Below are 26,999 nucleotides of genomic sequence, written 5' to 3'. Positions count from 1 at the left end.
TTCATTCTGACTTCGCTTAATGGGAGATGCCGAGGTACCTAATCATTCATATCAGAAAAAATCAATGGCTGCATATATCACCAGGTTGAAATTGTTTTCTAGAAACCATGCAGCACAAGTATCTCACATCTTCTGAGCTTTCACTGGATACAGTCAATTCCTTCAACCTATTCTTATGGCCATGAGGGAGAGCAACTTGCTTTCTAGTCCGCGTGTAACTGCAGAGAATCTATGAATAGCAAATGGCAGGCCTTGCCTGAACCCCTGTTGAGACTAGTGAGTAAAGTTGAAGTGACTTTTGAGGGCAAATACGGTGTCATTGTAGGACCGGGCTCTGGCGCAGTTAGTAGCCAGCTGCATTAAATCACAACTGACCGAGAGGTCATGAGTTCGAAGCCAGCCTGGGTCGGAGTGAGCTCCCGACCATTAATAGTCTAGCTTGCTGTTGACTTACGCAGCCCGAAAGACAGTTGCATCTGTCAAGTAGGAAATTTAGGTATCGCTTTATGCGGGGAGGCGAATTTAACTAATTTACGATACCATAAAACCTTCCAGCACTGTGCATAAGAATGAGGAAGTACTCCATCAAGGAGTCACAAGTGGAAGGTGAAGCGGCAGCTCCCCCTGTGGCCGGAATCGAGCATACGCTCATGAAGCTGGAATAGCTGGAATGTTACATTTCCTCTGTGTCTGTCTATATATGTTTTATGTCTAAAATGGCATTGAATGTTTGCCATGTATATGTGCATTGTAATCCGCCCTGATTCCCCCGTGGGGTGAGAAGGGTGGAATAGAAATACTGTAAATAAATACTCGAGTATAAGCCTAGTTTTTCAGCCCCTTTTTTAGGCTGAAAAAAAATCCCCTCGGCTTAATAATAATAATAATAATAATAATAATCTTTATTTATACCCCGCTACCATCTCCCCAAGGGACGTGGTGCGGCTTACATGAGGCCGAGCCCATAATACAACAATACAAGCAATAACAACAACAATACAAGCAATTAAAATCAAACAAAACAATAATACAATAACATAAGCATTAACAGTAGGATACCACACTTTAAAAACTATGGGTAGGCCGAATGTAATTAAAATGCTGGACATGGGCGAAAAAGTGATGGGGCGGTTTGTGGAAACTTACAAGACGACCTAAAACAATATAAAGTGCTTTGGAGGACAAAGTGCTATGGAATCATTATTCTGGGAAGGCACACTGGAACAACCACGTCTTCAAGCTCTTCCTAAAGACTGCAAGAGTTGGGGCATGCCTGATATCCTTAGGAAGAGAGTTCCAGAGTCGAGGGGCCACCACCAAAAAGGCTCTCTCTCACGTCCCCACCAATCACGCTTGAGATACAGGTGGGAGCGTGAGCAAGGCCTCTCCAGATGATCAAAGAGATCGTGTGGGTTTGTATACAGAGATGCGGTCACACAGGTAGGCGGGTCCCAAACCGCTCAGGGCTTTGTAGGTGAGAACCTGCACCTTGAATTTAGTATAATTGAATTATACTCAAGTCAAGGTTATTTATTATTTTACTCTGCTATTAGTATTATTTTTATTACATTTATTATTTTACTCTATTATTATTACATTTATATTATTTTACTGTATTATTATATTTATTGCATTTATTATTTTACTCTATTATTGTTATTACCACATTTATTACTTTATTATTATTATTATTATTATTATTATTATTATTACTATTATTATTAAATGTCCATTATTTACTCTATTATTATTTTTATTACATGTTATTACATGTTATTATTTTATTCTATCATTATAGGCAATAGGTAAGCACATTTACATTGAAGGACGTTAGAATAATGGTTGAATCAGAGTTGGGCAGTCTTATCTTAAATTACAGTTTTGTGTAAATACCCAAAAACATTTAACCTACTGATGATTACCAGTAGCAGCTACATTTCTCACCCTCGGCTTATATTCGAGTCAATACGTTTTTCCAGTTTTTTGTGGTAAAATTAGGTCCCTCGGCTTATATTCGGGTCGCCTTATACTCGAGTATATACGGTATTTATTTATTTGTCGTGTCAGGGCAACCAGTCAATTATATTACATTAATATATTAATATGTAATATAGTATATACGGTAATTAAATTGTTGTTTTTCAAAAGACATTTCAGACATTTTCTGGAATCAAGACCAGTAAATGTATTGGAAGACATTGCTAGTATTTTGGCTGATGAAAGGTTACACATTTTCAGCCCTTGTTCCGAAGTGGGCCTAATGCAAAGGAGTCATCCTGACCAACATCTTCGGGAGAGACCAAAACAATTACCTCGGCCACTTTTGGAGGAACTCCATCTCCAAGCACATCCCGAATGAAGCACTGCTGGCTCATGTAGCAGGAGAGGCCGCAGGTCCTCTTGAAGGCATCTTTCAGCCGTTTCAGTTCTAGGTCCGTCACTGGAGGGAGAAAGAAAAAGAGATGGGAATATTTTAATAATTCAAACGCAGAAATCATCCTTAGAATGTGCTCTTTAACTCCCACTATTCACTTTTCCACATAATCACCAGACAATTGGATACATTTCTGCTAAGAATGAACAAGTTTTCTGAAGTCGTCACGGAAGAAGTTGACACTCTGTTTCTGCAACCAGCATCTCACAGTTCTCTCATCCTGGGTACCCATTGTGCACAGATCTTCTAATAGCCAAGCAAAGCAATAATGTGACCCACACATTCTTGTGAAATGCCGATTACACTTGAAATTTCTCTCTGAGTGATGACGATTGTCATGAAGCAATCTGAAATCTCCTGGATATGCTATCAGCTGGACACCCCTCCTCCAGCACCCACTTTCACTCTGGGCCAGAGTGAAGAGAGGGGAGGCCAGAGGACAGTTCCATCTTGTCTCCTGTGCTATTCTAATAATATAATATAATTATATAATCTTTAGGAAGAGCTTGAAGACCTGGCTGTTCCAGTGTGCCTTTCCAGAATAGGAAACTCACAGCACCATGTCCCAAACACACTTTATTAGAGATTTAAGATTGTCTGCACATCGCATCTACCCCTAAAATCCTTTACATTTCACCTGTCATGTCCAGCACTTATAATTTTATTCATTACATTTGGCCCGGCCTTTAGTTCAAGAGAGATATTGACAAGCTGGAATGTGTCCAGAGGAGGGCGACTTGAATGATCAAGGGTCTGGAGAACAAGCCCTATGAGGAGCGGCTTAAGGAGCTGGGCATGTTTAGCCTGAAGAAGAGAAGGATGAGAGGAGATATTGACAAGCTGTATAAATATGTGAGAGGAAGCCAGCTTGTTTTCTGCTTCCTTGGAGACTAGGACACGGAACAACGGCTTCAAACTACAAGAGAGGAGATTCCATCTGAACATGAGGAAGAACTTCCTGACTGTGAGAGCCGTTCAGCAGTGGAACTCTCTGCCCCAGTGTGTGGTGGAGGCTCCTTCTTTGGAAGCTTTTAAACAGAGGCTGGATGGCCATCTGTCAGGGGTGATTTGAATGCAATATTCCTGCTTCTTGGCAGGAGGTTGGACTGGATGGCCCATGAGGTCTCTTCCAACTCTTTGATTCTATGATTCTATGCCGAGAAAGACCAGAGTTTGATGAACACTGCTATAGATGGAGATTTGACTTTATGATCCATCAGTCCCCTCCTAATTCTAAGATTTGATGGCCAAGTCTACCCAATGGGGTTGGAGCAGGGATTCGAACCATGTTTCTAGTCTATCTACGTTATCAGTGCCAGGGATCCCCCAGTGGCGCAGTGGTTTAAACCCCTGTGCCGGCAGGACTGAAGACCGACAGGTCGCAGGTTCGAATCCGGGGAGAGCGTGGATGAGCTCCCTCTATCAGATCCAGCTCCTCATGCGGGGACATGAGAGAAGCCTCCCACAAGGATGATAAAACATTAAAAACATCCAGGCGTCCCCTGGGCAACATCCTTGCAGATGGCTAATTCTCTCACACCAGAAGCAACTTGCAGTTTCTCAAGTAGCTTCTGACACACACAAAAAAACAATTAGTGCCGGGAGACAAACAGCTCCAGCTCTGCCAAAGGAGGGGCTTTGCAATCTCAGACATATCCTCCTTTATTATTCATTATTTGCACAGATTTCCACTGCAAGTCTCTTTTTTCCCCTCCCATCTTACTACAAAGTTTGCAGTCATTTAGAAAGGCGCTTAAGCAAAGATTAGAGCGCAACCACTCCCTTTGCGCTCCCCGGGGAACCCCGACAGCGCTGGAGTACTTTCTGGCGCATAATTAAGTCGGAGGCAAAGCTGAAATTCACCATGAATCACTCTGATTCTACACAAACTACATTTCCAGACGACAGGCCGTGAAAGATGGGGCCGGCACAACCCTACGGATACAAACTCCCATCAAGCATACTTTTCAATCGATCATTGGGTTGGTTTGCTGGCACCATAAGGATCTTAGTGGCCACTTTCCTACCTTACACTACAGCAGGGCTGGGTATGCTTAGTGCTGAACATAGAATCATAGAGTTGGAAGAGACCTCATGGGCCATCCAGTCCAACCCCATTCTGCCAATTATTATTATTATTATTGACCCAAAAGCACAATATGTCACAGCAAATGAGATCTATATGCTGGATTTTGTATCACAAAATCACAAGTCGAACACTTCCCAAGCATCTAGGACTGTGTGATGTGTGATTATTATTATTATTATTATTATTATTATTATTATTATTAGCTGTCTCCTGCCACGCGTTGCTGTGGCCCACATGGGGGTTCTGTGTGGGAGGTTTGGCCCAATTCTATTGTTGGTGGGGTTCAGAATGCTCTGTGATTGTAGGTGAACTATAAATCCCAGCAACTACAACTCCCAAATGTCAAGATTCTATTTTCCCCAACTCCACCATGTTCACATTTGGGCATATTGAGTATTTGTGTAGAGTTTGGTCCAGATCCATCATTGTTTGAGTCCACAATGATCTCTGGATGTAGGTGAACTACAACTCCAAAACCAAAGGACATTGCCCACCAAACCCTTCCAGTATTTTCTGTTGGTCATGGGAGAACTGTGTGCCAAGTTTGGTTCAATTCCATTGTTGGTGGGGTTCAGAATGCTCTTTGATTGTAGCTGAACTGATAGCCATGTATAAATATGTGAGAGGAAGCCACAGGGAGGAGGGAGCAAGCTTGTTTTCTGCTTCCTTGGAGACTAGAACTCGGAACAATGGCTTCAAACTACAAGAGAGGAGATTCCATCTGAACATTAGGAAGAACTTCCTGACTGTGAGAGCCGTTCGGCAGTGGAACTCTCTGCCCCGGAGTGTGGTGGAGGCTCCTTCCTTGGAAGCTTTTAAGCAGAGGCTGGATGGCCATCTGTCAGGGGTGATTTGAATGCAATATTCCTGCTTCTTGGCAGGGGGTTGGACTGGATGTCCCATGAGGTCTCGTCCAACTCTTTGATTCTATGATTCTATGATTCTATGAACTATAAATCCCAGCAACTACAACTTCCAAATGACAAAATCAATTTTTTTGAGTGAAGGACATACATTGGGTTGTTAGGTGTCTTGTGTCCAAATTTGGTGTCAATTCATCCAGTGGTTTTTGAGTTCTGTTAATCCCACAAACTAACATTACATTTTTATTTATATAGATTATTATTATCCTTTCTAGTAGCCAATGGGCCTTGCTCCTTGGTCATGAAATGCAAAATGAGAGAGATGGTTTATGTAAATTACTACTACTCAAATGCTAACTTGGAAAAAATTACATAGAATTGCAAGGATTCGATGGAGTAGATCTGGGGTCCTCAAACTTTTGAAACAGAGGGCCAGGTCACAGTCTCTCAAACTGTTGGAGGGCCGGATTATAATTTGAAAAAAACATGAATAAATTCCTATGCACACTACACATATTTTATTTGTAGTGCAAAAAAATACTTAAACAATTCAATAATTAAAATGAATAACAATTTCAACAAATATAAAATTATTAGTATTTCAATAGAAAGTGTGGGCCTACTTTTGGCTGAGATAGGATTGTTGTGTGCTTTCAAGTCATTTCAGACTTAGGTCGACCCTGAGCGAGGGCCGGGTAAATGACCTTGGAGGGCCGCATCTGGCCCCCGGGCCTTAGTTTGAGGACCCCTGGAGTAGATGGACAAAGAGCCTGGTCAATGATAACTCCACATATGCACTATTATATGCCATAGCATTCTGGTAAAACATTAACTACAATTTGATTGTTGTTGTTGTTGTTGTTGTTGTTGTTGTTGTTTATACCCACTTTTTCTCTCTTAGATTCCAGTGTCTCCAAAAGAAAAATATTCAGAAAAAACTGAATTAAGGGGAATACAACAGACAATCCTAACTATAAAACCCACAATTCCGGAGGATGAAACCACAACATTTAAAACTGTATCAAACTACTATAACTGTACCATGGAGCCCCCGGTCGCACAATGGGTTGAACCCTTGTGCCGGCAGGACTGAAGACCGACAGGTCGGAGGTTTGAATCCGGGGAGAGCGTGGATGAGCTCCCTCTGTCAGCTCCAGCTCCCCATGCAGGGTTATGAGAAAAGCCTCTCAGAAGGATTGCAAAGCATCAAAACATCCGGGCAATGTCCCCTGGGCAACGACCTTGCAAACGGCCAATTCTCTCACACCAGAAGCAACTTGCAGTTTCTCAAGTCACTCCCGACATGAAAAAACCCACAAAAAACTGCCGTGTGGATCCACCCTGCATACAATTCCTCAGTAATCTCCAAAGTGCCGCCTTTATGTTGCTCTACACTTAATATCTGGGAGATTTTGGCCTGCGCAGTATTTACTTACTAGGAGTCAACATCCATTTTTTTGCATCTTTTGAACACACAAAAGTCTGATAAAAAACACCCATCTTGCTTGACTGTTCACACATTGCAAAAGAGGAACAGGTAAAGGCGGAACAATGAGCAAAACCAAACAAAATCGATGGAAGAAAACCGAACTGCAAGGAGAAAAGACGAAACCAAATCTCGCTTTTGCCTGCAGGGATACTGAGGCAAACAAACCCAGGTTATTTTATTCCAAGGTGAAACAAGGAGCAGCCGGCCCCAGAGGAGTCTTTGCCAATAATAATAATAATACCAAAGTGTGCACATATTCCAAAGAAAGGCAAATAGTAATTATAAAGAAAGAGAGGAGGGGAGGAATATTTATTGCAGACTTTTAGACATTCTGACCCATGTCAAGGTGAAGCGAAATTACTTTGTGTACCTGGGAGGAATGTTCAATTGCAGATGTTTCTTCAGATCAGGTATAAACAACCTTGTTCCAATTTATAAGACTACAATTCCCACAATCTCTCACTATGGTCCTTTTTGTCCTGTGTAGATGAGAACTACAGTGTTCCCTCGCTACTTCGCGGTTCGCTTTTCGCGGACTCGCTGTTTCGCAGGTTTTTACCTCCCAGTTTATGACTGGTTGCTGTTGCCCAGAGCGGCGTTCTACTCCCACCTCCTGGCAATGATGGAGTGAGGAAGGTGGATAGCTAGCAAAAAAGAAGGTGGCATCCCTACTTCGCGGATTTTCACTTTTCGCGGGTGATCCTGGAACACCTGCAGTAAGTGAGGGAACGCTGTATAGTGGAAGCAGCTGTTGAGCTTGCCTTTTCTCCTTAAGCACAAATAGCTATGAGTGGATCATATATTTCCACCTACCTATCTCATATTTTGGGCAGCCTGGTGGTGTGGCGAGTTAAACCGCTGAGCTGCTGAAATTATTTATTTATTTATTTACTTCATTTGTATACCGCTATTCTCAGCCCTAAGGCGACTCACAACGGTTAACAATCAAGCAAAGCAACTCAAGGCAAGACAATCAAAGCAAAAATTCAATGCGGCATCAACAAGGTATTTAAAAACAATTAACACAGAAGCAGACTAAACAATTAAACAGTAGCAAACATTCAAGTGGTGTCTCATAACTAGAATCATGATCCAAACTCGTCAATCGTAGTTCCGTTTCCTGAATTCATTGCACTGCCTATTCAAATGCCTGTTCAAATAACCAGGTTTTCACTTTTCTCCGGAATACCATCAATGAGGGAGCCAATCTAATGTCCGTGGGAAGGGCGTTCCACACCCGAGGGGCCACCACCGAGAAGGCCCTGTCTCTCGTCCCAGCCAGCCGTGCCTGTGTTGCAGGCGGGATCGAGAGCAGGGCCTCCCCGGAAGATTTCAAAGTCCTAGTGGGTTCGTAGGCAGAGATGCAATCGGATAGGTAACTTGGGCCAGAACCGTTTAGGGCTTTATAGGCCAAAGCCAGCACTTTGAATTGGGCCCGGTAGCAAATTGGTAGCCAGTGAAGTTGACGCAACAGAGGGGTTGTATGCTCCCTGTGTGCCGCCCCTGTTAGTATCATGGCTGCCACACGTTGGACCAATTGAAGCTTCCGAGCCGTTTTCAATGGCAACCCCACGTAGAGAGCGTTGCAGTAGTCTAAACGGGATGTAACCAGAGCGTGGACTACTGTGGCCAAGTCAGACTTCCCAAGGTACGGGCGCAGCTGACTGAAAAGTCGGCAGTTCGAATCTAGGGAGTGAGGTGAGCTCCTGCTGTGAGGCACAGCTTCTGCCAATCTAGCCGTTCGGAAACATGCAAATGGGAGTAGATCAATAGGTACCGCATCGGTGGGAAGGTAACAGTGCTCCATGCAGTCATGGCGACCACACGGCCTTGGAGGCGTCTATGGACTCTTCAGCTAAGAAATGGAAATGAGCACCAACCCCCAGAGTTGGACACGGCTGGACTTAATGGCAGGGGAAACATCTTTATTAATGACTTAGACGAAGGGGCTAGAAGGCATGATCATCAAGTTTGCAGACGACACCAAATTGGGAGGGATAGCCAATACTCCAGAGGACAGGAGCAGGATTCAAAACCATCTTGACAGATTAGAGAGATGGGCCAAAACTAACAAAATGAAGTTCAACAGGGACAAATGCAAGATACTCCACTTTGGCAGGAAAAACGAAATGCAAAGATACAGAATGGGGGACAATGCCTGGCTCGAGAGCAGTACGTGTGAAAAAGATCTTGGAGTCCTCGTGGACAACAAGTTAAACATGAGCCAACAATGTGATGTGGCGGCAAAAAAAGCCAATGGGATTTTGGCCTGCATCAATAGGAGCATAGTGTCTAGATCTAGGGAAGTAATGCTACCCCTCTATTCCGCTTTGGTTAGACCACACCTGGAATATTGTGTCCAATTCTGGGCACCACAATTCAAGAGAGATATTGACAAGTTGGAATGTGTCCAGAGGAGAGCGACTAAAATGATCAAGGTCTGGAGAACAAGCCCTATGAGGAGCGTCTTAAGGAGCTGGGCATGTTTAGCCTGAAGAAGAGAAGTCTGAGAGGAGATATGATAGCCATGTATAAATATTGAGAGGAAGCCACAGGGAGGAGGGAGCAAGCTTGTTTTCTGTTTCCTTGGAGACTAGGACGCAGTGGAAAAATGGCTTCAAACTACAAGAGAGGAGATTCCATGTGAACACGAGGAATAACTTCCTGACTATGAGAGCCGTTCAGCAGTGGAACTCTCTGCCCCGGAGTGTGGTGGAGGCTCCTTCTTTGGAAGCTTTTAAACAGAGGCTGGATGGCCATCTGTCAGGGGTGATTTGAATGCAATATTCCTGCTTCTTGGCAGAATGGGGTTGGACTGGATGGCCCATGAGGTCTCTTCCAACTCTTTGATTCTGATTCTATGAAAACCATTACCAATCTCACATTTTATGAGTTCTACTAGCCGTCCCCTGCCACGCGTTGCTGTGGGCCAGTCTGTGTATATGTGTTTTGTATGTACAGTGTTCGCTTGCTACTTTGCCATTCGCTTTTAGCGGACTCGCTGTTTCGTGGGTTTTTGAAAATATTAATTTAAAATATGAAATATAAAATATTATGTCCAGTGGAGGCCAGGGACCCCAGAAGTGTGGCGGCCTGAGACGTAGCGGAAAAGGCCTGCCTCCCTGGCCTCCACAGATCCCGGAAGTGCAGTGGCCTGAGGTGTGGGAGGGAAGGCCTGCCTCCCCGACCTGCAGCTACCTGCATGACTCCAGAGGCTCTGTGGAGGCCAGGGAGGCAGGCAGGTGCCCTTGGGATGGGGGGTAAGGAAGCACGGTAAGAAAATAATACATTCAATAATGTATAAATATTAAAATTAATATGGCATCCCTACTTCGTGGATTTTCACTTTTTGCAGGTCGTCCTGGAACAGAACCCCCACAATACGTGAGGGAACGATGTGTGTGTATATGTGTATATATGTGGTTTTGCGCATGTGTTGTAATGTATTATTTATTTATTTTGGCTATTTAAGTCTATTCTGCTGTGTTTTTCCGTGTTTTTCTGAGTAATGGTCACTCATTGGCCTGATAGGTGTACTGTGTCCAAATTTGGTGTCAATTCATCTAGTAGTTTTTGAGTTATGTTAATCCCACAAACTAATATTACATTTTTTTATTTATACTAGCCGTCCCCTGTCACACATTGCTGTGACCCAGTCTGGTGTTCTGGAAAATATAGTAATGAGAAAGTGCTGGTTTCTGATAGATTAGATATCGATTCAGGAGAAAAGTGGAATATAAATCAAATAAATAAATAAATATGGATATCTTAAACAACATTCAACAACAGTGGGACTCAAATTACATAAGAATTCTCATCTTTCCACACAATCAGAGCACTTGGCCTGATAATCCAATGATGGGTATTTTGCACTGCAATCCCCATCAACCTAACTTATTGATCATGTCAGGCAACTAAACAGTTGTATTACATTTTTGACAGAACAAACAAACAAACATACAAGACACAGAGTTTGCAAGCTTGATAGTTGATTAAATGTCCTTTGACCAGTATCTGGCCACTTGGAGTGCTTCTGGTGTTGCCGCAAGGAGGTCCTCCATTGTGCATGTAGCAGGGCTCAGGTTGCATTGCAGCAGGTGGTCTGTAGTTTGCTCTTCTCCACACTCGCATGTCGTGGATTCCACTTTGTGGTCCCATTTCTGAAGGTTGGCTCTGCATCTCGTGATGCCAGAGCGCAGTCTGTTCAGCGCCTTCCAAGTCGCCCGGTTTTCTGTGTGCCCAGGGGGGAGTCTCTCATTGGGTATCAGCCATTGATTGAGGTTCTGGGTTTGAGCCTGCCACTTCTGGACTCCCGCTTGCTGAGGTGTTCCAGCGAGTGTCTCTGTAGATCTTAGAAAACTATTTCTTGATTTAAGTCGTTGACGTGCTGGCTGATACCCAAACAAGGGATGAGCTGGAGATGTCTCTGCCTTGGTCCTTTCACTATTGGCTGCTGCTTCCCGGCGGATGTCAGATGGTGCAATACCGGCTAAGCAGTGTAATTTCTCCAGTGCCGTAGGGCGCAGACACCCCGTGATAATGGGGTGTCAACCTAACTAATAATGAAGCATGATGGAAGTTCCAGGTCAACAGGAGATGGAGGGTCACATCTTGTTTGCTCTTGGAAATGGAAGGCAACAGATTAAATGGAGAAGAAGAAACATGTATTTCTATGGTTGCAAATTCAAAAACAAAACAACAAAACTCAAACTCAGCTCTCTGGGCACTTGATTCAACCTTCAAAAGTGGAATTTTAAGAGTGGCCTCTTTCCTACCAACAATCCCTCGCTTTCTTCACCACGAGGATTAAAATTCCCTTTATCCCAACAAATGAGCAGCCGACTTCAGTTATTTAAAGCTTTGGAGGTTCAGTATCAACCTGGCAGGGTATAAATTAATCTCCGGCGACTAAATTATCTCCCCTGTAATCAACGACTGCTACTTATAGATGGAAATTGCTATTTTAGACAGGATGCGATTGTATGTGCATGGCAGCCACCCGGGAGGCTGTCAAAGACCACAATTTTCCAAGCATTTTCCAAAAGCGTACCTGATATCCATGAAGCAGAAAACATTAAATAAGTGAACCAACTCTCTTTAAAATAGCACATTACAGCTCTCAGTTACCTGCCACTCATTTGTTTCCTCCCTAATTTCATTTCATTACGGTTGTAATTTAAACAAGAAACACCTTCACGGTTTTTTGCATTGTAAGATATGTTTGCAAGGTGTATACAGAACATAGATGGCTTAGACTTAGTTTCCATTGTCAAGATATCTCGCAAATATTCCAAAGTCTGAAAAGAAATCCAAAGCTCTGATGCTCCCATGCACTTCAGATAAGGAATCTATATAAATAAAACCGTAATGTTCATTTGTGGGATTAACAGAACTCAAAAACCACTGGGCGAATTGACACCAAATTTGGACACAAGACACCTAACAACCCAATGTATGCCCTTCATTCAAAAAAAAATGATTTTTCATTTGGGAGTTGTATTTGCTGGGATTTATAGTTCACCTACAATCAAAGAGCATTCTGAACCCCACCAACGTTGGAACTGAAACAAACTTGGCACACAGTTCTCCCATGACCAACAGAAAATACTGGAAGGGTTTGGAAGGGAGTGTCCTTTGGTTTTGGAGTTGTAGTTCACCTACATCCAGAGATCACTGTGAACTCAAACAATCAGGGATCTAGACCAAACTTGGCACAAATACTCAATATGCCCAAAAGTGAACATTGCTGGAGTTTGGGGAAAACAGAATCTTGACATTTGGGAGTTGTAATTGCTGGGATTTATAGTTCAGTCAAAGCCATGGTATTCCCTGTAGTAACCTACGGATGTGAGAGCTGGACCTTAGGGAAGGCTGAGCGAAGGAAGATAGATGCTTTTGAGCTGTGGTGTTGGAGGAAAGTTCTGAGAGTGCCTTGGACTGCGAGAAGATCCAACCAGTCCATCCTCCAGGAAATAAAGCCCGACTGCTCACTGGAGGGATAGATACTAGAGACAAAGTTGAAGTACTTTGGCCACATCATGAGGAGACAGGAAAGCCTAGAGAAGACAATGATGCTGGGGAAAGTGGAAGGCAAAAGGAAGAGGGGCCGACCAAGGGCAAGATGGATGGATGGCATCCTTGAAGTGACTGGACTGACCTTGAGGGAGCTGGGGGTGGTAACGGCCGACAGGGAGCTCTGGCGTGAGCTGGTCCATGAGGTCACGAAGAGTCGGAGACGACTGAATGAATGAACAACAACAATAGTTCACCTACAATCAAAGAGCATTCTGAACCCCACCAATGATGGAATTGAACCAAACTTGGCAGACAGTTCTGCCATGACCAACAGAAAATACTGGAAGGGTTTGGTGGGCAGTGTCTTTGGTTTTGGAATTGTAGTTCACCTACATCCAGAGACCACTGTGGAATCAAACAATGACAAATCTGGACCAAACTTGGCATGAATACTGAATGTTCCCAAATGGGAACACTGGTAGAGTTTGGTGAAAATAGACCTTGACATCTGGGAGTTGTAATTGCTGGGATTTATAGTTCACCTATAATCAAAGAGCATTCTGAACCCCACCTGAAGGCCTCGGTATCCACAGTTAAGAAGGTACCAGGTGCTAGGAAAGATTGCTCTGTCTGCTGCCAAGATGAAGAAACAGAAAACCGCTTTAGGCTGCTTTCACTTTGCTTTCAACAGTCCATTTCCCGCTCTCCCTTCTTTATGTATTTGGAGTATTTACACCCCTCCCTTTAACCACAAAGGCTCCCAGACAGCCTATAACTAATGAGGCAGTTCTCTGCCCTCCGGCTTACAATCTACATAATATATACACACAAGGAAAAAGAGGAATTGTAGGGCAGGGATTGGTTCAGCAGTTCCTGAGACAGCAGAGTGACAGAAAAGACTCTCAACAGCCTTTGGGGCCAAGGGATGGTGGAATATAACCATCGTTTGGTGAAATACAGAGTTTGGAAACGTGTGGCTGACTATTACTTTTGGGCGTTGGACTATGACTTGGAGACCATGGTTCCGATCACCGTTAGGCTATAGAAAGTTCTGGGGAAGGTCACACTTTCTCAACCTCACAGAAAGGCAATGGCAAACCTTTCCTTGCCAAGAAAACCCTGTGATAGGTTTGCCTTAGGGTTCCAATAAGTCAGCAATGATTCGGAGGCACCCAACAAACACGTTTCCCTAAGTACAGAGTGAATACACAGAGGTCCCTTTGTATAATTTGAATATCGTAATCTATTCTACTGAGACCAGGGATCAAAATTGTGCAAAAGCTGGTTGTCTCTCCTTTTTAGCCCAGGAAAGACAACAACAGGTACGTGGGAGGGGAGGCTATTAAAAGATGCCGATGTCTTCGCAGAGCTGCATTCCGAATTTACGGCCACCAGAATCTAAGGAAGCCAGCAGTCCAAACCCAAAATAATACTGCGGTGGCTATTTTCAGAGAGAATCCAAAATGTTCCCTTTCTGTTCTCTTTCCTTTTCTTTAACTGAGCGAAGCAAAGAAAGTTAACACGGCCTGGCACAGCTTGTCTCCATTTTTGGGGGGAGGAAAGCAAAGAGGACAAGAAGAGAGCCTTTGATAAGGCAGAATACAGATAAAGAAGGGACAGATACAAGGAAATGGAGAATACTTAGGATCGTATACTTATACTATCCAAGACTTTTATATGCTTAGATTTAGGATTAGTAGCGCTGAACAGCTGGGATTATTTATTTATTTACAGTATTTATATTCTGCCCTTCTCACTCCGCAGGGGACTCAGAACAGATTACAATGTACATACACATGGCAGACATGCAATGTCATAGACACACAACATATATAGACAGACACACCAAGGCTATTTAATATTCCAGCTTTTTCATGAGGGTATTCTGACCACAAGGGGTGCTATCGCTTCACCGTCCATTTGTGACACTGATGAAGTACTTCCTCATTCTTTGCGTGCTTGCTGGAGATTTTTATGGCGTCATAAATTAGTTAAATTAGCTGTCGCACCTCAGATTGGAACCACCTTGCTTAAGACACCAAAGAACATACCAGCAGTTGTCTTTGTAGTTTTATTTAAAACTAGCCGTCCCCTGCCACGCATTGCTGTGGCCCACGTGGCTCTTCTGTGTGGAAGGTTTGGCCCAATTCTATTGTTGGTGGGGTTCAGAATGCTCTGTGATTGTAGGTGAACTATAAATCCCAGCAACTACAACTCCCAAATGTCAAGGTCCATTTCCCACAAACTCCACCAGTGTTCACATATTGGCATATTGAGTATTTGTGTAGAGTTTGGTCCAGATCCATCATTGTTTGGGTCCACAGTGATCTATGGATGTAGGTGAACTACAACTCCAAAACCAAAGGACGCTGCCCACCAAACCCTTCCAGTATTTTCTGTTGGTCATGGCAGAACTGTCTGCCAAGTTTGGTTCATTTCCATCGTTGGTGGGGTTCAGAATGTTCTTTGATTGCAGGTGAACTATAAATCCCAGCAACTACAACTCCCAAATAACAAAATCATTTTTTCAAGTGAAGGACATACATTGTGTTGTTAGGTGTCTTGTGTCCAAATTTGGTGTCAATTTGTCCAGTGGTTTTTGAGTTCTGTTAATCCCACAAACGAACATTACATTTTTATTTATATAGATAAAAGATAACCAATTCAAAAAGCAGAAGTATATTTCAAAAGATCAATCCAACGTAACATAGGCAAACAAGATCCATGAAGACACAGGCAAGGCAAAGTCCCTTAAGTGCATGACAAAGTCCTAAAACATGAACATGAAAGGCTACAAGATAAATCCCAAAGTCTCTTGGTTAAAGCGTGAAGTTGCTCTGACAATGAGGCACATTCAAACAGTCTGTTTAATACTCCTGGGCCAGCATGAAGGTGTTCCTATGGCCTCGGGCCTCTCTCTCTCGCCTCCCGGCGATCCTGACACTCCTTCGCACTTTCAATTCCAAGCGACCAGCCCTATCTAAATCACCAGCCACATCGAGGTCAAATCCCTCGTTTGCTGGCTGAGAACTATCCTCCCTTTCTACATCCTCCCTACCTTCTCAGTCTCAGTAGTTTCACTTTCCCCAGCATCAACCCTTGCTGTGGGAAACAACTGAACTTCTGCCCCCTGATCCTCGTCTTCCTCGTCTAACACAGGAACATCCTTGCTTCCCATCTGATCATCCCCATCAGAATCATTGATACCATCACTCTGTGATTCCAGCTGAGTCACAACATTAGCTTCCCCGCATACGCAGTACCTAAATTTCCTACTTGACAGATGCAACTGTCTTTTGGGCTGCAAAAGTCGACAGCAAGCTACACAAATTGGTCAGAAGCTCACTCCGACACGAGCTGGATTCAAAATTATGACCTTTCAGTCAGTGGTGATCTTAACGCAGTTGACATCCAGGCAGCTGCGCCACAGTCCCGGTGGATAAAAAGGAAGTGAGATGGCATATACGAGGGTTCGAACTTTAATAGTGGCAACACTGCTGTAAAGAGGCCACACAACGAAACCAAAGAATGTAGCGTATACCACATGTTAGTTACAAACCTACCTTAACTCTGAGCAAAAAGACTCGCCCTTCCTACATCACGTGCACGCGGAGTGACGTGAAGAACTGAGCCTCATATTAGCTGTGGCAAGGTGAGTAAAAGCCTTCAACGAAGGACGCCAAAATGTGGCAGACATTATTATTATTATTATTATTACACTTTATTTGTACCCCGCTACCATCTTCCCAAGGGACTCGGTGCGGCTTACCTGAGGCCGAGCCCGAAAACACAATACAGGCAATAAACAACAATACAAGCCATTAAAAAATAAAAACACAAACAATAAAAATATACAACATTATCATGAAGACAACACACAATTAAAAACAGTGGGAAGGCCAAATGTAAAGTTAAAATTGGAAATAATGTTGGGACATGGACGAAAGGAGATAGTGGTGTTTGTGAAAGAGCATACGAGCAGACCTAGAGAAATGCAAAGTGCTTCGGAGGGCAAAGTGCTATGGGATCATTATTCCAGGAAGGCACACTGGAACAGCTACATCTTCAAGCTCCTCCTGAAGACTGCCAAAGTTGGGGCCTGTCTAATGTCTTTAGGGAGTGCGTTCCAGAGTCGAGGGGCCACCACCGAGAAGGCCCTCTCTCTCGTCCCCACCAATCGCGCCTACGATGCTGGTGGGATCGAGAGCAGGGCCTCTCCGGATGATCAAAGGGATTGTGTGGGTTCGTATACAGAGATGCGGTCACGCAGGTAAGCGGGTCCCAAACCGTTCAGGGCTTTGTAGGTAAGTACCTGCAACTTGAATTGGGTCTGGTAGATGAATGGCAGCCAGTGGAGCTCCTTGAACAGGAGGGATGACCGCCGCCCGTTGGATCATCTGAAATTTCTGGCCGTTTTCAAGGGCAGCCCCACGTAAAGTGCATTGCAGTAATCCAGTCTAGAGGTGACTAAGGCGTGGACCACTTTGGCCAGATCTGCCTTCCCGAGGTATGGTCGCAGTTGGCACACAAGTCTTAATTGTGCAAAGGCCCTCCCGGCCACCACCGACGCCTGAGCCACAAACGTAAGTGAAGAATCCAGGAAGACCCCCAAACTGCGGACCTGTGATTTCAGGGGGAGTGTAACCCCGTCCAGCACAGGTTGCCACCCAATACCCCGGTCTGGTTTACGATCGACCAGGAGGACCTCTGTCTTGTCGGGATTAATCATCGGCCAGGCCATCCTAGTGTCAGCGAAGCGGAAGTGAATGCTGTTGCCGCATTCGTAGACAGTGATCAACGCCATATGATTCGTGAGCTGCCCTGAAACACAGGATTTGCGCATACGACTGTACGACACAGGTAGTCACAGGTAGAAGGTTCAGAACACCATGAAGAACAGCTATTGGTATTGGATTTCCTAAAATTGTCCATTCTTGGGGTTCAAAATCTTCTCTTCAATACAGTCAGATGTTTGGGGCGTATTGACAAAGGCTGTCTATCAGAAAGGGAATATTGTTACAGACACAGCTATATATTAAAAACAGAGATGCAAACTGAACCATATAATCAAGGCATCACTCATTACCCAACTAAGGCCTCGAGCTATGGGAGAGCAATCGATACAGCCCAGAAAAAAGGAGGAAAAAAGGGCCAATCTTGGCTAATGATGCAAATGAAGCCATGTTTATGCATTTCTCAACGGGAAGAGTGAAAGAATTTGCATCTTCATTCAAGGATGAGTGTTTCCAAATTGAGTCTCTCAGCAGAATAGATAAATGCTATGTCAGGAAGGAGATAAAATGGCATGCAGAGAAGGACATGCACAAGCTAAAGCACTGTACCTTCTTGACCTGCAACCCAGCAGAAAGAAATATTACCTTCTCCCTCCCACAAAACCAAAATTATCTAAGGTTGGCATTGATGCTCCTCACTACCCAGGTATCACAAACAGGTATCATTCATAGGAACAAGAAATATGGTGGCACAGACAACCCTGACCAGTTTTCTTACTAACTTTCTCTTCTTTCAGAAACTGAAGTACTGTATATACTCGAGTATAAGCCTAGTTTTTCAGCCCCCTTTTTAGGCTGAAAAAGTCCCCCTTGGCTTATACTTGAGTCAAGATTATTTATTATTATTATTATTATTTATTACATTTATTATTACATTTATTATTTTACTCTATTCATTATTACTATATCATTTTACTCTACTATTATTATTACATTTATTATTTTATTTTATTATTGTTATTACTCTATTATTGCTATTATTGCATTTATTATTTTACTCTATTATTGGAAGGATACGTAAGCACATTTACATTGAAGAAGGTGAGAATAATGGTTTAATCAGAGTTGGACAGTCTTATATTACAATTCTGTGTAAATATTCAAAAACATTTAATCTATTGAAGACTCAATTAATGTAATTGTATTGGTATCTATGTTTATTCTGAAATTGACCAGTAGCTGCTGCATTTCCCACCCTCGGCTTATAGTCCAGTCAATAGGTTTTCCAAGTTTTTTGTGTTAAATTAGATGCCTCGCCTTATATTCGAGTATATATGGTATTTCATTCATCAGGGCCAAATGCTGCGACCAGTGAAGGTTAGGAAGCTTACCCAAAACCACATGTAGCCTCAAGCATGGAAGTAATATCCTTGCCACACTGTTTGAAGCTATTCTGTACACTACACCAATATTGAGTAACTTGCAGCTTGTCTTTTAAAAAAAGAATTTATTTGAAGCCTCAACTTCCATACGGGAAGAGAGACAGGAATAAACAGGAAGGTGAGAAATGGGAAGTTGTACCTTCTATTCAACAATTTTGCCAAGGGCAAATCATGATATTTTCAGGCCAAACGAGCTTGCCAGACCTGATCTTGCCACTCCAGTGGCCTTGTGACATTGCAAGGAGAGACAGGCCAATGAGACTGGCTGCCTAGCTGCAAAGCGGCTGTAAAAAGAGGTGCATTAGAGATCGCCACATACACACACTAGCTTTTTTCACTTCTGACTTGACCACATGACAATTTTCTGTAACTCCCTTAGCCTCCTCTGTCACATTCATTTTCTCTTAACCTTTCTTGTTAAGGATTAAAATAGGACTATTATTAAAATGCCAACAAATCAAGTTTCTTTGGCTGGTTACCATCGAAGGACAAATGTCCAAAGGGACCAGTAAATAGCCACGGTAGTCCTAGCAACAAGCAATTACTACAAGGTTAAAATCATTTCCCAAAAATCTATAGCAGGGACAGAATGGTTATATGACTTGAAAAAATAAGTATCTAGCAGGGGAGATGCTTCGTAGCTGGGAGTACTGCCTTGAACTACCGCTATTTTGCGGTTCGCTTTTCACGGTTTTTTGTGGCACTCGACCATTGACATAGACTGGTTCTCCCAAAAATCAGGCAAATTCACTGCCAGCAAAGACTGGTTTGATAAATTTCAGAAGTACTATGGACTTAAGAGTGTTTGTCTGTATGGAGAGGCTGCCTCTGCGGATAAAGCCGGAACGGAGAATTATGTGAACAACACGTTCAAGGTGGGTTATGTAGTGTATAAGTATGTGGGGAGGGTTTATAAAGATTTAAAATAGTGTATAACTACTAAAATAATGTATAAATATTAAAATATATATCCATTATTAGCCATCCCCTGCCATGCGTTGCTGTGGCCCACATGGGGGTTCTGTGTGGGAGGTTTGGCCCAATTCTATCGTTGGTGGGGATCAGAGTGCTCTTGGATTGTAGGTGAACTATAAATCCCAGCAACTACAACTCCCAAATGTCAAGATTCAATTTCCCCCAAACTCTACCACTGTTCACATTTGGGCATATTGAGTATTCGTGTAGAGTTTGGTCCATATCCATCATTGTTTGAGTCCACAGTGATCTCTGGATGTAGGTGAACTACAACTCCAAAACCAAAAGACACTGCCCACCAAACCTTTCCAGTATTTGCTGTTGGTCATGGGAGAACTGTGTGCCAAGTTTGGTCCAACTCTATTGTTGGTTGGGTTCAGAATGCTCTTTGATTGTAGGTGAACTATAAATCCCAGAACTACAACTCCCAAATGACAAAAGCAATTTTTTTTGAGTGAAGGACATACATTGGGTTGTTAGGTGTCTTGTGTCCAAATTTGGTGTCAATTCGTCCAGTGGTTTTTGACTTCTGTTAATATCACAAATGAACATTACATTTTTATTTATATAGATTTAGCATCCTCTGATGCTCATGTGAGGCTGCGCTGAGTATCCCTTGTGGGGAGAAGGGCGGGATATATATATATGAAATAATAAGAATAAGAATAAATATAGTGTCCCTACTTTGCGGAGTTTCACTTTTCACGGGTGGTCCTGGAAAGTAACACCCGCAATAAGTGAGGGAATACTGTACATTGTTCTCTACCATTTTTTTCTGTAAGGAAAAAGTTGATTCTAAACGGATGAGGAAAAAGGAAGGGAATCATATTGATTGCAAACATAACTTTAGTCACTAGATGGCAGACTTTCCCAACTACTGTATAGTTAACAGAGCTTGAAACCACAGTAGCTGAGGGGACAAAAGAGGTCTGCTTCCCCTCAATCTGAGGCAATCTATCCATTTGAACAAGATAGACAGACCAGTCCTTCACAACATTGTAGGACTGTACCAAGGCAGAGATCATGCCTAAGAGTCCTAGCAGAAGATTGCTGCCAAGTCCACAGTATATCAAAAATCATACTACCTGTTCGCAGCTTGGGAGTGATCCTGGACTCATCGCTGAGCCTGGAAGCCCAGGTTTCGGCGGTGGCCGGGAGAGCTTTTGCACAATTAAAACTTGTGCGCCAGCTGTGCCCGTACCTTGGGAAGTCGGATCTGGCCACGGTGGCCCACACTCGTTACATCCCGATTAGACTACTGCAACGCACTCTATGTGGGGTTGCCTTTGAAGACTGCTCAGAAACTCCAACTAGTCCAGCGGGAGGCAGCCAGACTGCTCACCGGGGAGTCATACAGGGAGCATACCACCCCCCTGTTGTGTCAGCTCCACTGGCTGCCGATCCAGTTCCGAGCACAATTCAAAATGCTGGTTTTGACCTACAAAACCCTATACGGTTCCGGCCCAGTGTATCTGTCCGAGCGGATCTCCCTCTACGTCCCACTCCGGAGTCTAAGATCCTCTGGGGAGGCCCTGCTCTCGACCCCGCCTCTATCACAAGTGAGATTGGCAGGGACGAGGAGCAGGGCCTTCTCAGTGGTGGCCCCCCAACTGTGGAATTCACTCCCCGGGAAAATTAGATCTGCAACATCACTCCTTTCCTTCAGGAAAAAACTAAAGACATGGATCTGGGACCAGGCATTCGGACAAGCGGGCAGATAAAGAAAGAACTTTGGTGATGATTAGGAAATGATTAATGGATTACATCTATAGAACTCTGAAAGACGAAACGCTGATCACGAGAGTAGTTTTTATATGATGTGTTATGTACTTGTTGTTGATTGTGTTAACTGTGATAACTGTTTTTAACTATGGTTTTGTATATTATATGTAATTTGTATAGGCATTGAATTGTGCCTTTTCTGTAAGCCGCCCTAAGTCCTCCTTCGGGGGTAGAAAAGGGCGGGGTAAAAGTACCCGAAATAAATATATATTTGTTAACATATGTATAAACGTATATTGTCTTCTGCCTATATCATCAGTTAAGAGGACCCTCCCTCCTCTGGCACCAACTGCTGCTCTGGCCAGAGGGAAGACAGAGGGGAGCAGAAGACAGCTTCATCTTGTCTTTACTAATAATATAATATAGTATATTGTATATACATATAATATAATATTATAATGTAATACAATACAATACTAGTTATGATAATACAATATTATAATTATAAATATATATTTACATTACATATAATATTACTAATAATATTACAATATAATGGTATAGTGAAATATAGTAATATATAACACTGATATTGTACTACGCTAATAATATAATATATTGTATGAAAATATATCTTGTAAGCCGCTCTGAGTCCCCTTCGGGGTGAGAAGGGCGGCATATAATGCCGTAAATAAATAAATAAATAAACAAACAAACAAATAAATACAGACACACATATACATATAGGCTGCTTCCAGTTTACATTAGTATTCAATGTCCTTTTTAGTCTTAAAGCAGAGGATTCACAATACAACTAAAGGTCCAAATGTTAAAAAAAAAACTTCTACAGTTCCTGTCTAAACATGTTCAATTATTCAGATCAAATCCCTATAGATAGGAGAGCAAGAGAACTATCTTTCCTGCAAAGATACAGGAATGTGCAATTTAATATTACACATTATACATCTTTGTGCGCAAACCAAATAACAAAACTGACATATGAGTCACTAAGATCAAAACCATTATATTACCATTAAGGGGACGAGAAGATTTTTATCCTACCCATAAAGCTTCTTGTCGAACCTTTCTGCGGCAGGTTTTTACCCTTGCTGTGTTGCTTCCTCATTATGTAAATGATCTTTTCAAATTAAAATAGAACACAAAATAATTCATACAAAACGTGTTTTAAGTATTGCAGATATTACCAAGCACGCGGCCATTTCCATCGTGTTTACATTAAGATAAAGGGGGCGTTTCCCATAAGAGAAGTAGGCAACATGTTTCAACCACGATTGCAAAAGTAGTCTCTGCAAAACACACCACATGCCTAAAGGATGTAGAAATTAACTATTTGTGTGCCGTTTTTGAAGGTTGTCGAACAAGATATGCTTCCTATACTGGCCAACTTCAAATCTGAAATGAATGACTGAACATATCGGTACCATGTTGTCCTGCCATTTTCCAGCAAACACAACCTACCATAGAGTCATAATGAGGGATCTATACATTCAAAGAAAAACTTGTTTATAATTGCAATATAATATGATACTGTGAACCATTGCCTCCTCCTGAGAAAAATGTATAATATCACAAAGGACGACCACCTCACCCGCCTCATAGGAAACCTGCTACAAAACAGGAGCTTTTTTGTTGAGTTCCAGGGCCAGAGAAGCAGATGGCGGAAACAGAAGAACGGCCTGCCTCAGGGGAGCGTGCTTGCTCCATCCATGTTCAACATCTACACAAATGACCAGCCACTGCCAGAAGGGACAGAGAGTTTCATCTATGCTGATGATCGTGCCATTACTGCTCAAGCAGGGAGCTTTGAGATGGTTGAAAAGAAGCTCTCCGAAGCTCTAGGTGCTCTTACAGCCTATTACAGGGAAAACCAACTGATCCCTAATCCATCTAAAATACAGACATGCGCATTTCACCTTAAGAACAGACAAGCATCCCGAGCTCTGAGGATTACCTGGGAAGGAATCCCACTGGAGCATTGCAACACACCCAAATACTTGGGAGTCACTTTGGACCGTGCTCTGACCTACAAGAAGCACTGCCTGAACATCAAGCAAAAAGTGGGCGCTAGAAACAACATCATACGAAAGCTGACTGGCACAACCTGGGGATCACAACCAGACACAGTGAAGACATCTGCCCTTGCGCTATGCTACTCTGCTGCTGAGTATGCATGCCCAGTGTGGAACACATCTCACCACACTAAAACAGTAGATGTGGCTCTTAATGAGACATGCCGCATTATCACAGGGTGTCTGCGCCCCACACCACTGGAGAAATTACACTGCTTAGCCGGTATTGCACCACCTGACATCCGCCGGGAAGTAGCAGCTAATAGTGAAAGGACCAAGGCAGAGACATCTGAGTCCAAAAGTGGCAGGCCCAAACCCAGCACCTCAATCCATGGGTGATACCAGATGAGAGACTCCCCCCTAGGCACACAGAAGACTGGGCGACTTGGAAGGCGCTGAACAGACTGCACTCTGGCACCACGAGATGCAGAGCCAATCTTAAGAAATGGGGCCACAAAGTGGAATCCATGGCATGCGAGTGCAGAGAAGAACAAACCACAGACCACCTGCTGCTATACAACCTGAGCCCTGCTACATGCACAATGGAGGACCTTCTTGCGGCAACACCAGAGGCACTCCAAGTGGCCAGATACTGGTCAAAGGACATTTAACCAACTACCAAGTTTGCAAAATCTGTGTGTTTTTTTTTTCTTTTTCTTTTTAATCTGTGTGTTTGTTTTGTTCTGTTAGAATTGTAACACAATGATATGGTTGCTGATGACACGATAAATAAATAAATAAACGTGAACACGTTCAAGCAGGGTTATGTAGTGTGTAGTGTGCAAATTGTCGCTGAATGTAAGCCATCCAGAGTCTGCCTTTGGGGGTTGAGAAGGGCGGAATAGAAATGCCGGAAATAAATAATAATAAATAATGTAAGTTTGCAGGGTGTGTTTATAAAGACTTAAAATAGTGTATATGTTGTAGTAGAGTCTGTTGGCAATGCTGCAACTGGTAGTAGGAGTGGTAGAGGAGGGAAACGAGGCACCCAGTTGTCAGACGAGGAACAGCAAAGGAAGAGGTCCCGGAAGATACTTATGTCACCCACTGATGAAGAGTCCTTCAAGGGTTTCTCCGAGAGTGAAATGAGTGAGGAGGAGGAAGGAGATACAGATGGGAATAGAGGAACTAAAAGGATTACTCAAGAGCAGGAATCAGACGAGGAGAGTCAGAGAAAGAAGATCCGGGACATACTGCTCCCACGGAGGAAGAGGATTTCATGGGTTTTTCTGGGAATAATGGGTCTGGGAGTGATGGGGATGAAGAGGAGTCATTGGATTGGACTAAGGTACAGGACGTTCAGAATGTGTTTACTCAACCAACGTCTAGTGACACTTTTGTGGGGTTTTCTGGTGGTGGGGATTGGCAATACTGTGGAATCATGGGGAGACCTAAGTCTTGACAAGAGGTGGAAGAGTTGGAGGGATGGGCGTTGCCGTTCAGCTGTGGAAGCTAAGCCAGGTGAGAGTGATGAGGATGGGATGGAGGGCAGCTCATCATCGGATGATGAGCTGTAAGATAAATGTAGGCACTGGAATAATAGTACTTTGCAGTAGGCAAAGTGTTGGTTTCGTGCCTTGGGTCTTGTCGCTGCCACTTTCCTGTTGGGCTTGGGTCCTGCATCTGCAGGTTGCTGTTTTGCTTCGTCTACCGACCAGCTTGGATTCCCTAGATCTAGGGAAGTAATGCTACCACTGTCCACTGCCTTGGTTAGACCACACCTGGAATATTGTGTCCAATTCTGGGCATCACAATTCAAGAGAGATATTGACAAGCTGGAATGTGTCCAGAGGAGGGCGACTCAAATGATCAAGGGCCTGGAGAACAAGCCCTATGAGGAGCGGCTTAAGGAGCTGGGCATGTTTAGCCTGAAGAAGAGAAGGCTGAGAGGAGATATGATAGCCATGTATAAATATGTGAGAGGAAGCCACAGGGAGGACGGAGCAAGCTTGTTTTCTGCTTCCTTGGAGACTAGGATGCAGTGGAACCATGGCTTCAAACTACAAGAGAGGAGATTCCATCTGAACATGAGGAAGAACTTCCTGACTGTGAGAGCTGTTCAGCAGTGGAACTCTCTGCCCCGGAGTGTGGTGGAGGCTCCTTCTTTGGAAGCTTTTAAACAGAGGCTGGATGGCCATCTGTCAGGGGTGATCTGAATGCAATATTCCTGCTTCTTGGCAGAATGGGGTTGGACTGGATGGCCCATGAGGTCTCTTCCAACTCTATGATTCTATGATTCTAAGTGCGGATTTCCCCTCTCCTTGACTTTGGACTGCTTTTGAAGACGACGCTGCCTTGTGGACTTTGGAACCTTCAACTGGGATTTCTTCGACTTTGGACTGCTACTGGACGACGGCTTCTCTTCACGGCTCTTTGTTTGCTTGCTTTCCTTGATCCGTGTGATTTTGGTGTGTTTTGAAAGAACTCTTGTTTAATCCGGGTTTTTTGCCAGTTTAATCCGGATTATTTTCTGAGTTTGTTTTACAAGCTAGAAATTGCTACAATCTTTGAGTTTTGACCAGAGACACTGAAGCAAGTGTCTCTGAGTCCTGTTTACTTTGCTTTAATAAACTATTGTTTTGGACATACTCCTGTGTCTGGTTCTTTAAGGCATCTGGGTTCCGACAGTATAACTACAAAAATAATGTATAAATATTAAAATAAATATAGCCTCTCTACTTTGCGGATTTTCACTTTTCGCTGGTGGTCCTGGAACGTAACACCCGTGATAAGTGAGGGAACACTGTACCAAATTTTAAAAATTCAAATAAGTATCCCCATTAAAACCACTAATGGAAAACTGCTTGCGGCCTTTAGAACAGGGGTCCCCAAACATTTTAAACAGAGGGTCAGGTCACAGTCCCGCAAACTGTTGGAGGGCCGGATTATAATTTGAAAAAAAAAAACATGAATGAATTCTTATGCACACTGCACATACCTTATTTCAGTTCAAAAACTAAATTCTTATTTGTAGTGCAAAAAATACTTAAAAACTATACAATAATTAAAACAATTTCAACAAATATAAACTTATTAGTATTTCAATGGGAAGTCTGGGCCTGCTTTTGACTGATGAGATAGGGTTGTTGTTGTTGTTGTTGTTGCTGTTGTTGTTGTGTGCTTTCAAGTCGTTTTAGACTTAGATTG

At 43.1% G+C, this 26,999-nt stretch overlaps 1 protein-coding gene across 2 annotated transcripts in view; it reads right to left on the bottom strand.

The window, feature by feature from the left end:
• Window positions 1–26,999, bottom strand: part of USP32 (ubiquitin specific peptidase 32) — a 152,799-nt gene that overhangs the window by 111,928 nt on the left and 13,872 nt on the right. For both annotated transcript variants that reach the window (XM_060756995.2, XM_060756996.2), the window contains exon 2: window positions 2,313–2,440. In XM_060756995.2, coding sequence (XP_060612978.2) covers window positions 2,313–2,440 — 128 coding nt within the window. The remainder of the gene's footprint in view (window positions 1–2,312; window positions 2,441–26,999) is intronic.

This window comes from Anolis sagrei, chromosome 11, assembly GCF_037176765.1.
Source record: "Anolis sagrei isolate rAnoSag1 chromosome 11, rAnoSag1.mat, whole genome shotgun sequence".
Taxonomy (NCBI): domain Eukaryota; kingdom Metazoa; phylum Chordata; class Lepidosauria; order Squamata; family Dactyloidae; genus Anolis; species Anolis sagrei.
Note: the sequence above shows the minus strand (reverse complement) of the source record. Positions and strands in the feature narration are given on the sequence as shown.